The 14,669-nt window shown below is 42.2% G+C and overlaps 1 protein-coding gene across 1 annotated transcript in view; it reads left to right on the top strand.

Moving 5' to 3' along the window:
- LOC136881165 (uncharacterized) overlaps nucleotides 1-14,669 on the top strand; it is a 128,140-nt gene that overhangs the window by 17,253 nt on the left and 96,218 nt on the right. The window contains exons 3-5 of the mRNA XM_068229243.1: nucleotides 5,022-5,066; nucleotides 8,342-8,451; nucleotides 9,673-9,889. Of these exons, the coding sequence (XP_068085344.1) occupies nucleotides 5,022-5,066; nucleotides 8,342-8,451; nucleotides 9,673-9,889 (372 nt within the window). The remainder of the gene's footprint in view (nucleotides 1-5,021; nucleotides 5,067-8,341; nucleotides 8,452-9,672; nucleotides 9,890-14,669) is intronic.

Below are 14,669 nucleotides of genomic sequence, written 5' to 3'. Positions count from 1 at the left end.
GGAACTGATTGTGGTATTGCTTCCACTTTTCTATCTCCGTTCCCTTACTCAGTTGTTGTTCTCTTCCATCTAACTGACCACTGAGGCCTTCTGTTCAGAGGATCACGGATTCGATTCCCGGTCGGGCCGGGGATTTTAATCGCGTTTGGATAATTCCTCTAACGTAGAGACAACAACTCACATTACGACCACAGAAGCACAAAATAGTGAATGTATCCTTCCAGATAGGATTGCATTGAGGAAGGACACCGGAAATCCACATGTGCTACACAGTTCGCGATGTTGTGGTATTTACGTAGGTCAGACAGGGCGAAACTTGACAATCAGGACGAAATAACATATCGTTGCTTAACTCACTAAGTGACATGTTCACGGTCTTAAGATAAATTGTTTTTTTCCTGGCCATAATAAAACAAAATATATACTTGGTGATTTCTTCTAAAATGAACAATGGGTCGGATTTGATGACTTCTTCATGAGACAGAAAATGAATATTTTGCTCTGAAACCACATACGAGGAGCTGTAAATACAGTCCTGACAATGGACTAACAAGTACATTGCATTACAGTCCTTCAGTCTATTACCTTTTGCCAAATGTCGGGAAGCTCTTTGTTGATGAGAGCGACGGAGCGCCCTACTGCGCCTTTGTACCATACCGTTTGACGAACGAGACCACTCACGATGTCAATCTGACCTTGAGGAATGGACGGCCGACCTATGCAGTGCAAATCCGCAGTCTCCTTCCGACCCGCACGAAAAGCCTTGACCCATCGTGGAACCGTCCTCCTATACGGTAATGCATTCTCTCCACAGGCTTCACGTAATCCTCGATGACATTGTGATGCAGTTTTGCCAAGGGCAACCTCGATTTTAATCCACGAACGCTGATCACCTTTTGCATATATGCTTTAGAACGGTAAAATCGACACTCTTCACTTCAACCCCACACAGCAACAGCACTGTCGACTGGATGCCCGTCAAAAGCACACTACACATCGACAACAGCGCCACCTGTCCGCTCCCCTGCCCGATCTCCTGCGAGTGTCTTGACTACGTTGCTGCTACTTTACTTACAGCCCTCGTATTACTGAACTGCAGCCAAAAGTGCACTTAAGTAACTTTTACCTCTAAACCAACGATATTAGACAATGTAAATGCCATAAGGTCACAGAGTTTCAGTTCCCCAAACACCTCATATCATGACAAGGAATCATTCCTTCAATCCGGATGAGCATCTCAAAATTCTTCACCAATTTAGGTCTATACCTCTTATCTTTAAATCATCGGAAACTGAGTCTAACCATCGTCGTCTTGGTCTCCTTCTACCCCTCTTACCCTCCATCACAGAGTTCATTATTTTCCTAGGTAACCTATCCTCCTCCACTCGCCTCACATGACCCTACCACCGAAGCCGGTTTACGCGTACAGTTTCATCCACTGAGTTTATTCCTAACTTATTTCCCCATTCCTGTCATTGTTCCCACCTGTTTGTACCAGCAATCATTCGCGTTCATTCATGTCTGTTACTTCTAGCTTATGAATATGATATCCTGAGCCCACCCAGCTTCCACTCTTATAAAGCAAAGTTGGTCTCTTTTCAGACCGAAGTAAAGATAGTTTTGTCCGGGAGCTGACTTCCTTCCTACGGAATACTGTTGATCGCAACAGCGAGCTCACTGCATTAGATTTACTGCACCTTGAATCAATCTCACTTACTATACTGTACAACCATCTTGGGAGAACACACATCCTACATACTTGAAATTATCGACATGTTCCAGCTTTGTATTCCAAATCTAGCATTCAATTCTCTTGGATTTCTTACCTACTGGCATCGATTTAGTTTTAGAAAGGCTCATTTTCATACCATACCCACCGGGCTCGATGGCTGCAGTCGCTAAGTGCGGGCAGTATCCAGTATTCCGGAGATAGTGGGTTCGAACCCATATGACGCTGTTGACAGTGATTCGTCGGTCGGATGGAGACATTAAGGCTTGAGCAGACCCCTTGGTGCTATTCGACAGGAGAAGGCTATGTGCCGGCACCGGATTTCACACTCTCCCTTCCTTCTATCATATATAACGTCATTCATTTCATCTCATTAACTCCTCTGATGAGTTTGACGTCAGGAAGTGCATCCGGTCATAAAAGCCCGCCACGACAGATTTATCTCATCTCATACCCGACCGCGTAGAGAAACGGAACAAGCGTTGGACAAACAAACAAACAAACAAACAAACATATAGATGAAATGATCGGGAGAAGATACTTTTCGAACTGGTGATATGACAAAATTACAAGCGGGCCTCCATTTGGAACAAGCAGTCGCCCTGGTCTATAGTAACTAACGGCGATCGCATCATTTCTAGTGCTGAATACAGATCACGTGAAGCAGCACTGTGACCTTGTGACGTTCAGGGGAATGATGGCGAGGCTTGCACGTGAGAAGTGTTGCGTACGTCCAGGAGTAAGCTGCACATACTACCTCTTTCTAGAGCAAGCACGATGATATCGAGCGGTACAGATTTCCTCTATGAGGATTCAAACAAAAGCACTTGGGTGCTAAGTAGTGCACACAATTAGATCACTTGTGTTACACAACTTCAGCCCCATGGTCGCCTCTTATAAGCCCATGCCCATTAGCTGTGTGAGTTGAAGAGCACAAATATGTGGTACCACGTTGGGTGATTACTTCTGGAACGATGATAACTAGGGCCCGGATATTTAGGTTTTAACCTATTTTTTTCCTCGCTATTTAATTCACAAATTTCGATATATTTGTTCGTTTCCCACTTCCTGGAACAGAATATGTGAATTTCATTGCACCTAAAATACTTAAATGAGGGGCTGACACCTAAAATAACCTAAATAGCTGTTTTACCTTCTTCAAATAAAGAATGTTATTTTCCCTGCGTTGTACAATTATTTCCACCGCAATTACAAGCAGTAGGACGGAGATACACGTATACAGTTGTTCAAAGAGAAACTACCAACAACACCTCTTCCACTTGAGCCGATACTTACCCGCTGGGGAACTTGGCTGTCTGCTGCTATTTACTATGCTGAGCACCTAGAAGGAATTAAAAATGTCGTCAATGACTTGGATGAAACAGAAGCTTCCTGGATCGCAAAGGCCAAGAAATCGCTCGAGTGCCCGACCCTCCTCGCTTCCCTAGCATATATTAAAACACATTTTTGTTTTATACCAGAAGCTACTCTCCAGTTGGAAGGTGCAACCTTGCCACTCAAAGCTTCCCTGGATATCATTGGCAATGTTTCCAGAAGAGAACTACCTGGGCCATAGGGAGTGGCATTTTGTTCAAAGCTGCAAAAGATTCTTCAACGCAATCCTGGTTTTGAAGATATGGAAGTCATCAGTTCAGTGTTACAGGGAGAGAATTATTCGGGAAAATTACCCCTACAACCTAATGCATAAGCATCTATGTACTATGCTCCAATGACGTCATGTTCCGTTGAAAGAACTTTTTCATCATATAAGAATGTGTTACGTGATAACAGGAAATCATTTACGCCCGACAATTTGTGTATGCACGTTGTTATTTACTGCAATGCCAAAAAATAACTTACAAAGGAATGAATATGACAATGTAAACTTTTGTGAAATAAGTACATAAATAAATTTTACAGAACTACGAAAACCAAAAAATATTGCTGCCTGGAGGCAAAACCTGAAATAACCTATTTTAAGAATACAAAAAACCTAAAGTGAAGGTTCATGCCGGGCCCTAATGATAACAGTAAGGCGATAGTTCCATTCTTCTTGATGTTAATAAAAAGACAAACACAAACAAACGGTAAGTCAGATAAACAGACAGGAAAACAAACAAAGGAACAAGCAACAAACCAACCTCATGGCGCTACAGCCTTATGGGCCTTGACCTACCAGGTGACTGCTGCTCAGTCCGAAGGGCTGCAGATTATGAGGTGACGCGTGGTCAACGTGACGAAAGTTCTCGGCCGTGATCTTGGCTTCTAGTACGGGTCGACTATCTCGGCATCAGATAACTCCTTAATTATTCTCACGTAGGTTGTGTTCACCTCGAACCAGCCGTTCGATGCAGGCAAAAATTCCTGACTTGGATGGGAATCGATCCCGAGTCCTCCGAGTAGGAGTTAGACTCACGACCTCTAGATCGCGAAGTTAATGCTTATACTGCTATTCTCAGTGACCCTTGATATTGAGCTCCCAGAGGTTTAGTGGCCTGAACTGAGGAGGATCAACCAGTGATTAGCCAGCTCCGTAGTGCAGATGTAACGTCGCTGTCTCTTACCCGGAGGTCCCAGGTTCGACTCATTACCTTTCCAGGTATTTTGATTCTGTACTGGAGGTTCAATAGGAAAGACGAAAGTGGAATAAGTCGGACTCAATGGGGCTGCAGAGACATGCCCGTGTTCACTCAGCCTCCTGAGACCAGCTGAAGGGCTGGCAGTCGTGACACCCCAGTATATGATGGGCGGCAGTTGGCAGTCCAATACTCTAACGGGCTCTTTCTCCACGAGTTTGTGATGTTTGTTGGAAATGATGTCTATTACGGGCGTAATAACCGAGTGAAATCATGCTAGCCTCTCACGAAAGTGCCCGTGGTTCGAATCCAGAGCAACATTTATGGGATTTTTGAAATGAAGGATCACGTCCTTGTGGCTCGTATCCTACGTAAAATTGGGGGCCATGTGGGTATGATCGCAGTATCAACAAGTTTTCTGTTCTTAGGAGCTACTTATGTACTAATATTGTATACCACATGTTTATTCATGTGGTGCCACATATGATATGTACAAACTTAATCTAGTTTGTATTCCAAACACACTTTTTTGCATGTATTTTTTACCATTTGTGTAAATTTCGCAGAGAATCAAAACAGAGTTGAATTTATATTTTAGTACAATTTATGCACGACTTCTTGTGACACATGGTGGTTCCTGAGGGACAAACGCCTTCACATGCATTTTCTAGTTGCTGCAACATTCAGTAATAAGTTAAATTGATCTTGTGTTCCAGGACGAGCTAAAGGCGATAATGACAGTCCATGCCTGGGTTAAAATGGTGAGTACTTCAAGAAATATCTTTATATTCGAGACTAAAATTGTAAACTAATTAATTAAAAGTCTGCTAAATGTAAGTACAAAGATTACTTCTGTTGTAACCGATTGCCACTATTGTATAACGAGCTATCGCGGCCGAGTTGATAGTTCAAATGTAATGACGTCAGTTACTGTCTGGCCAGGTTATCCTGCTATGGTAACAGAGTAGACCGTGCTTCTAGTGACTCTCTACCGAATAATGAACGGCGAAAAATACCTGCACCCTTAAGGGAGTCAACGGTTTCGGGTGGATGATCTCCCCTTGCAGGATGATGGAACCTCATTCGACGACATGCTACTGATATCCATCACAAAGAAGAGACGACAGATTCAGCGGTGAATGAAGAACAAGTGTCTCAACGGCGGTGAATACGGAAGAACCCTTCTCTACAGTGTCTCGAGCATCTGTTCTCCAGCTTAGCGGCGGATCTAAACACACTGTTTGGTTTAAATTTGAGTTACTCAGATTATACGGATCAGGAGGAAACACCTGCATGGAACATTGAACATCAACACGCTCCTTCAGACCGGAAAATTAAAGGATTTGACCAGCGCGTTGAAAAAACGAAACGTCTGCATGTTGGCACTAAACGGGACAAGATTCCTGCACGACAACCCGACAGAATCAGATGGGTTCAGAATGTACAAAGGAACAACTCCAGCATAGTCATTCTAGGGACGGACTTCATAGTCAAAAGAATTATTACTGAATCCATCATCAAGTGCAGCTAACCAACAGAGACGATTTCGTTTCTCTTGTTTAGGGCACGCAATTATACTATTTATCAACGTGCATGCCCCGATATGTGAAGACAGTGGGGGAAACCCAGAGAAGGTGGATGACTTTTGGGGAACTCTCGAAGACGTCACTTACAGAATTCCGCATCATGCTAACGTCTTGGTCGGTGTTTTCAGCACCAAAATAGGTAATAAAAAGAGGTGCAGTACGATTGCGGGGAAGTATCCAACACATAAAAGAACGAACAAAAATAGTGAAAGACTTCTGTAGACAATGGAACCTAAAACTTATGTCTCGAAGTGCTTTGGAGGGAGAAGTCGACCTGGGAGAGTTCCAGATCGATCACGTCGCAACAACGGCTCAAAATTGAAAATAAATCCTGAATGTCAATGTAATAAGGAACTTAATATCGACTCGGACCACATTGTCTCTGATTTTAAAATACGTGTCCGTCCAAATAGACACAGACTCATAAGCAATCAGAAACTCTGAATAGATACAAAGACACTGAAGCAGAAAAAAATACCATGCAAATCTGTCTAAGTTGAAGATGAATATCTGGGATGAGATCAGTGAGTCATTGAACAAATATGTTAGAGATTTTGGGGGCACTACCCAGCCCCCAGACCCCCGCCTAGAAAATGGAAGCACAACTTTTGTCGAGGAACATGAAATAAGGCCTGAGAAAGATGCCACTCCAACAAAACCAAGTAGAAGTGGTAAGACTTCAGGGAAGAAAGGAAAAGAACAATCAGGAACGTAAATAGGGTGGAAGAAATAAATATGGAAGATCGGAGGAAATATCACAGAAGAAAGAATCCACCGCCTCATAGAAGAGATCTGGACAACGGAAAGTATTTCGAATGGCTGGAAATGTGCGCTCATCCACGCACTCCACAAGAAAGGTAACGGAACGGACATAATCAACTACAGAGAGATCTCTTCACTTCGAATCACATATAAGACAGTCTCCAAAGACCTGCTGCACAGTATCGAACATACTATCTAATTGGAGAATACCAAGTTGGCTTTATGAAAGTGAGGTTGTGCGCGGAGCAGATTCTGAGGATATGAGCAATGAGGACTGTCATCGTCTTTGTCAATTTTATGGAAGCATCCGAGTCGATTGACAGGCAGCGGTGTCAAATAAGGAGGAAAATTATCGCAGATCCTTTTCGATATGGAGAAAGTTACCAGAACCTAGAAAAGAGCTCTGAAAATTCATCTCTAAAGGAAAGAACAAGGCCTTTAAAGTAAATGTTTGGCTTTCGTTGACGATTTTGTCTCTTAGACCCAACACTGCCCAGCTACTTTTCTTTGGATTTTTCCAGTTCTCGTATCTAGTAATCCTGGTGAGTGTCCCATACACTGGAACCTCACTCTAATCGTGGTCTTACCAGTAACTTGTATGCCCTCTGTTTTACATCCTTACTACAACCCCTGAACATCCTCACAATCATATGAAGAGATCTGTAAACTCTATTTACAATCATGCTTATGTGAATACTCTAATGAAGATCTTACCTTATATAACACCTACATACTTACAGTGATCCCTATGAGTTACTTTCACTTCATTAACAAGACAAATTGGGGGGGGGGGGAATTAATTTATAGGACGAGGAATAAAGTATTGGAATAATTCATCAAGGGAAATGCTCGATACATTTCTAAGTTTTTAAAGCATTTAAGAAAAGGCTGATAGGGAATGTGCCATCTGGGCAACACCCCTAAATGCAGAACATTGATGATTGACAGTTTCTACTGAAAGGACCTTTCCTCTTGGTGAAAATCACAACCTGACATTTTCACCCCGTTTACTGTCAATCTCACAACATTGCAAAACGTTTCAAATTAAGATATAAGGTGTAGTTTATGCCTGCTGTAATTTCTTGATGGATACAGTACTTTTGCATCCATCTCTTGGCAGAGGCCAGAGCAAAGTTTAGCTTCCACTGAAGTCCCAGTCTCATCCATGGCTGTGACAATATGGAAGCTGCTGGGGTATGGGTGGTGCTGAGTAATGACATTCAGAGCACAACCAGTGTGTCTGAGTGTCCTGAAAGGTGTTGCTCATAGGGTTAGCTGTGCTACAATAGCACTGTCTGGCCCGGTGAGGAAAGCAATGGCAAACTACCTCACTCCTCATCTTGCCTAGTACGCCTCATTTGGGCTCTGCCATTGGTTTTTGTGGTTTCCCTATAACTGCATTGACTTTGGCGATGCTATCTGAGGATCCAACCAGCCTCTGGGCTGATGACCTAACAGACAGACAGACAGACAGACAGACAGACAGACAGACAGACAGACAGACAGACAGACAGACAGACAGACAGACAGACAGACAGACAGACAGACAGACAGACAGACAAGGTGTGGTTTACTGAAGCTGTGTTATGGCAAACCGTTATTTGGTTTTGCGTTCTTGTGGTTTACATAACTTATTTATAGAGAGTTGAAGTCACATATGAGCTTCTAATTAAGGTACTTGTTTCCAGTCTTGGATCGACGAGAAGCTGAAGTGGAATGATTCAGAGTGGGGAGGACTGCGGGTGTTGCACATCGCGGATCACGAGATCTGGCAGCCCGACATCGTGCTCTATAACAGGTGAGAACGTCCTACTGGTCTTGTGAATTGGCTTCCTTTCGCACTTTAAAAAGCAGTGCCGGAATAGCTATTTATGCAGCAGGCAGCTTTTTCATTACGAATGTGATGTTCATATAATTTTAAAACGAGTAAATTAAACTTATCATTTTTATTTACAATATTTTATTTCATATTGTGTTGATCTTAATTATTTTATATTGAATGAATTTAATTATAAATAATTTTAATTGTTCAAAAATAATATTATTTGAAGCAGCGAACAGTCCACTAAGGTACCAGAGTCGTAAACTGTCATATACGCGATATTTATCTCTTGGAGATGGATTAAACCATACATTAGTTGCTATTGTGATGGCGGCAGATTACTTTAACTAGGAATGCAGAGACGCCATATTTGTGTAGAGTGTTCGGAACCTCAGTGCTGCAATCTGGTGGAGAAACAATTCAACAAGGTTAAGTTTGGTGTTCCTAGAATCATGATCTCTCTGACTATCCTTGTTTACGTTACTGTGAAGCGGAGTTCAACCAATCAGAGACTGGAATAAAACAATGCGGAATGTAATTACAGTACGGTAAAGTGGCATTTTCCGTGCTCTTTAGAGTGAAAGAAGAAGGCAATGGCATCATAGTATGAAATAAAATAATGTTAATAACATTTTTGTATCGTCATTTTGTCCGCAATCTGTCGGCACGTAAATAAGGTCTTTGATACATGTGATTTCACTAACAAGCTGAAGAAGAGAATTTGTTTTCAAGAGACGTGAGTGGTGTCCGTTGATTAAATACCTGTGGTCTTCGCGTGCGGCGGTTCACGCCGGTGGTAACATCCTCTATGCAGGATTGAAGCTTCTCCCTCGACACGGTTGACCTCTGGAACCCAAATTCGCGTGTAATCTCCGTAATGCTATGATCCATGCGCAGTGCGCCTATAATCATCAAAGTCGGTTAACTCGTGACGTGTTGCCATCCTCACGGCACTGGTGTCTGTGACAGACTGCTCAGCTACGCCGCAGCTAGCCGCAGCCCCCAGGGGCCATACACCGCACATTCTCTAATGGGCACCCCTTCCTGTGACTTTTGGCCACTCGGTGTATTGCCGGCTTTGTGAGCAATAGCTGTAGCCGGAACACTTAGTTTTCGGTTGCGCGGACTATCAAATTCTCTCATAATGAAGTTAAAAAAATCAGTGATTGTGCTAAACGTTCTGTGTCTTGTTTCCAGTGCTACGGGCAACACCATCGACCATTACGCGAGCACTCATTGTCTCGTGTACCGCAATGGCGAGGTGTTGTGGGTGCCTCCTACCCAGTTCATCGTCTTCTGTGACCTGGACCTGCGGCTGTGGCCATTTGACACTCAGACCTGCTACCTTAGGCTGGGATCTTGGACCTACGACGGCGAACAAGTGGACCTGCAAACAGACGAGTACGGGGCGGAGGTAACAGTCACTTCTTGTATACCTTACATCTCATTGTCAGTGATGTTCTGTGTATCTCATACCGTACAACTCTCGATTATTCAATCGCGGGATATGCTATAATTTTCCCAATGACGTGCTTAGAAAGTTTATTGAGATGACTAACCAAATTACTGGCACTATTGTTAGACACCCTGGTGGGGGATGCGATATGTGTCGCCATCTGAATTTGGCGCCCTTTACTGCCGGATAGCTGCCTCTGTGGAGCCGTGGTAGAGTGTCGGCCTCCGGATCCCAAGATAGCGGGTTCGAACCCGGCAGAGGTAGTCGGATTTTTGAAGGGCGGAAAAAAGTCCATTCGACACTCCATGTCGTATGATGTCGGCATGTAAAAGATCTCTGGTGATACATTTGGTATTTACCCGACAAAATTAATTAAATCTCAGCCATAGGCGCCCAAGAGAGATCCGGTTTACCCTAGGTCCGCTAGATGGCAGACAGAGTAAACCGGAACGTCGAAATTGACGAGCAGACAGCCAGATGGCGTCAAATCGAAATGTCTGCAAACGGTAGCTGAGGCCATACGATTATTATTATTATTATTACTGCCGGATGTCCTTTCTGATGCCAACCTCGTGTGAAAGGGGTGTAGTGTGGTGTGTTGGGACAAAGACAGACCGCAGACCTCAATACTGACCAAACAGCTAAGGAGTCGGACGAAGTTTGAACTGTAAATACAGATAAAGTATACAACGCAAAACTCCGGCACCTAGTATTGAACACATGATCTTAAGATTCAGAAGCGGACTTCAATAATTCAGTAAAGAAACTCGTGTCCTCATCCCGAGGTGGTGCACCCCCAATGGAGGTGAGGTGCGTGTACCATTTCAACCACATAATAGCCCTCCTGCCATTCTTAAATTTCTGGCAGTACTGGAAATCGAAGCCGAGCCTCCGAGGACGGCAGCTGATAACGCTAACCGTTACGCTACGGAGGAGGACAAACATTCAGTGATATCAAAAGATAGGGACATTGTGTCGAGCTTGTATTTACCTTGGTTGATTATTTATCGTATGACTTTTAGTGCCAACAGTGTCCGAGGGCATATTCAGCTCCCCTGATGCAAGTCTTTCTGTTTGACACCTATGGGCAGCCTGCGCCTCTGGACGTGGAAGGGAATGATGATGGATGATAAGTTAGGGAGAGAGTGAAGCCCGTTCTCGGCACATGGCCTTCTCTTGTCAAATAACAAGGTTTAACGTCTCCATCCGACAGAACAATCACTATCAGTAATGTTATACACCCTAATTCCATATGAACACCGCGGAGAGGTTTGGAATTGATACCACGCTATAAGCACGCAGTCTAGTGCTTATAAATTGTATACCACCACCTCTTCTACCCTGCCGGCCAACATTCTGACAGTGATTTTTTCGACCGACGGCACTCGAACCCGCTAACCTCCGTGTCAGACGCCTTAACGATCATGGCCACGAGGCGGGCATGTTCAGCTTTATATAGTCAGGCTCCGAAGTTAGACGACAATGGACATTTTCGTTTCTGCGAACATGATTTCATGGTCGATGTAGAATGCTATGGCGGTGTGCTGATGTGTATTGTATGACAAGTAGGCCCAGCAACTTCATGGAGAATGTAAACGAGAATCAAGTATCCTGTTTCCCGCTCTACGATTGTGTAGGGAGAATTGCATACGTAACAGGGGTTATAAGAAGTTGTACGCCCAAATATCTATACAAACCTCATATCAAAACTGGCATGTGGACTTGCTACTCGTTATTAGGACCTATTACTGTGGCTTCGCACAGACTACATCACCTGTACTGGCCTACACTTTCTCCAGTCCAGTACACAGGTTTGATAGCTAATAACTGTGGTAGTTGTTGGTGTTCGCCACTGGGCAGTCGTGTTTGATGTACACTATTAGCCACCAAGAGTCGAAACCGTTTATTGCGACATTGCTTTTAACGGCAAAATCTAACGGATTCGTCTAAATCCTATATAAACACTGTATTTAAAAATTACTCATTACGACACATCGTATAAAACGGCATATTTTTATCACATTTTCGGATAAATGTATCGGATATAACGTCCAATCTTTGATACGCGTTTAGGGATTGCTGACAACAATGTAAAAGTTATTTTCAAACTCTTGTTTTCAGCAGATTTTAGATTTCAAATGAGTTTGTTTGTTAAATAGTCACTAAATGTTATGTCTCAAAAGCAAGGGAAATTATTTAATACAGAAGAAAAGTCATACATAATATGAGCGATTATAAAATGGGGAAACAAACGTGGGTATCGCAAAGGAATAGGCTGTATCACACTCAACGAGTTCTAGGATGTGGAACCTCTCATTTATTAGCCAGGACCGTGTGCGACATTATTGATCAATTTTCTTCTTTCCTCACTGCATGTCTTCTATATACATAAAATAAGAGTTTTGTCTGTACATTGCTCATAATTTGAAAAGAATGGTATTTCTGTATCGGTCATGTCCACAGAGACAAGGAAATGCACTTTTTACTTTTCCGTAATTTCTGTCTGTCTGTATGTACACGCATCACGAGAAAACGGCCGAAGAGAATAAAAATCGGTATGTAAAGTCGGGGGATGAGCCACTATAATCTAGGCTATAAATCATTTTATTCACGCTGAATGAAATGGGGGTTTAGGGGAAGGCCTAAAATTTAATTCTCAAATATTTGTATTATTAGTGGTCCTATTGATAAATGCTACATAACTAAAGTTATATAGAATTAAATTACCGATAACTTATGTCTTATATATTTTTACCGTACCGGCTAGGATAACACAGACATTCATGAATTTAGTACTTTTGTTGCTAAGTCCATATCAGCGCGGAGTCACGAGGAAATGGGTTAACAGAATTTAATGAAAAATCAGTATATAGAGTCGGGGAATAAGAAACTACAGTCTAAGCTCTACACAGTTTTATTCACCCTGGATGAAATTGTAGTTTAGGGGAAGGCACCTAAAATTTAATTTTTAAATACCTATGTTATTGGTCCTATCGAAAAGTACTGCATAACAAAAGTTATAGAGAATACAATTTCCGATCATTTTTGTTTTATTCAGTTTTACCGTAGCGACTATGATAAGAGTGGTATTTCAGAGTCGGAAGAAAACTAAATGTGAAAGCTTACAGTATCGAAAGCGCATAACATTGATCAACAATAACATTACATTGAGGATTGTTTGTTGTGATGTCCTTTATTTCTTGTAAAAAGAGGAAAAGCGCACAATGTGCAGGATTACAATAGTTAACAATAGTTATTAGGATAGTCACTGTCCCTCATTGCAAAGCATTTTTAATGAACACTTCCTTTCACTGCATACCATCGCGTGATATCGATCACAACTTCTGTTGCACAAAGCACAAACACAGGTGACTTCGAGATCGTGATATTCGCTGGTCTTGCACACTTTCAAGTGGAAGCCATGAACGGCATAGCGTGTCACTAAATGTCTCAGTTCATAGTTCTCTTGTAGATCATAGCGTCTGTGGCGTAGAACTCTGACCATATTTCATTTTTCTTTTTCCGAAGCACTTCAATGAGGCCTTTATATGCAAGATTTGCTGGCAAAAGTAGCTGCAGTCGTAGTTCCTCAATGAAGAAAGACTCCCTGGTGAGCTCGTTTGCGAGCTGAGAGGGTGCGAATTTGGAAAGGCATAATCATTTCTTCAGAAAAGTAGCTTTCACTTTCTCAACTTGTTCCAGATTTCTCTGTGTGTAGTGTATCCATATTAATTCTAGTTCACATGTTATGATAGAAGTGTTTTTTTGTGTGTATAATTTCATTGTTGTTCGCATTAATAGTCTATTGATGAGTTTTATGTCGTTCATCGCCTTGATAGCCGTGTTTGTTTTGTCTTCTATGTGTTTTCTGAATATGATGCCACGTGTTTGTAAGGTCAAGCCAAGGTATTTGAAGTGTGACACTGCTATTAGTCTCTTTTCTTGGTAAAAGAAAGAAGCCTGTGGTCCCCCTTTTCTGAAGCTCATGGACACTGTCTTTTTTCGTTAATTTGTAACTCATTTTCCTTTGTCCATTGCACTAGTTGATCGAAGGCAATCTTCAGTTCTACCTGGTCTGTTGGCGTTATTACCATATCATCTGCATAGATATATAGACGTACCTTTTCTGATGTTATTGCGTGAACTACGTCAGCTGTTGCTGCAATGAAGAGCAGAGGGCTCAGTGGATCTCCTTGGAGTACCCCGTTTGTTTGCTGAATTGGACGTGATATATTGATACTGTCACTGATGATTATGCTGTTGTCGTGCAGTATGTTTTGAATACTTCGCAATAGATAGTTCTCTCCACCAACCGATTGCTGTAGTTTCTCCATTATTAATTTCCGACAGATTGAATTGAAAGCCTTCGTGTAATCTATAAATATTGCATGTAGTTTTCGTCCTGTATTTGAAAAGGTAGTCTGTATGTCATTGAGTAGACAGATTGGATTGTGCTTCCATTTTTCCTGAAACCGAATTGTTCCTCAAGTAATTTCAAGTCTATTATGTTTGTAAGCCTCTTGCATAGTAACTTAGTAACTTGAACATCTTGCATTCTAGGGCGATTCCTCTGTATGAATTAGGATCCCTGGCGTCTCCTTTCCTTTTATATAACATTCTGACCATAGATTTCTTCCAACTGTCCGGAATATTGTTTTTCTGTAGGCATCCGTTAAGAAGATCGATTATTTCTTGTTTCATGTCCGGCCACATTTCTTTAATATGTTCACCGTATATA

The sequence above is a fragment of the Anabrus simplex genome, chromosome 9, assembly GCF_040414725.1.
Source record: "Anabrus simplex isolate iqAnaSimp1 chromosome 9, ASM4041472v1, whole genome shotgun sequence".
Classification (NCBI taxonomy): Eukaryota; Metazoa; Arthropoda; class Insecta; order Orthoptera; family Tettigoniidae; genus Anabrus; species Anabrus simplex.
Note: the sequence above shows the minus strand (reverse complement) of the source record. Positions and strands in the feature narration are given on the sequence as shown.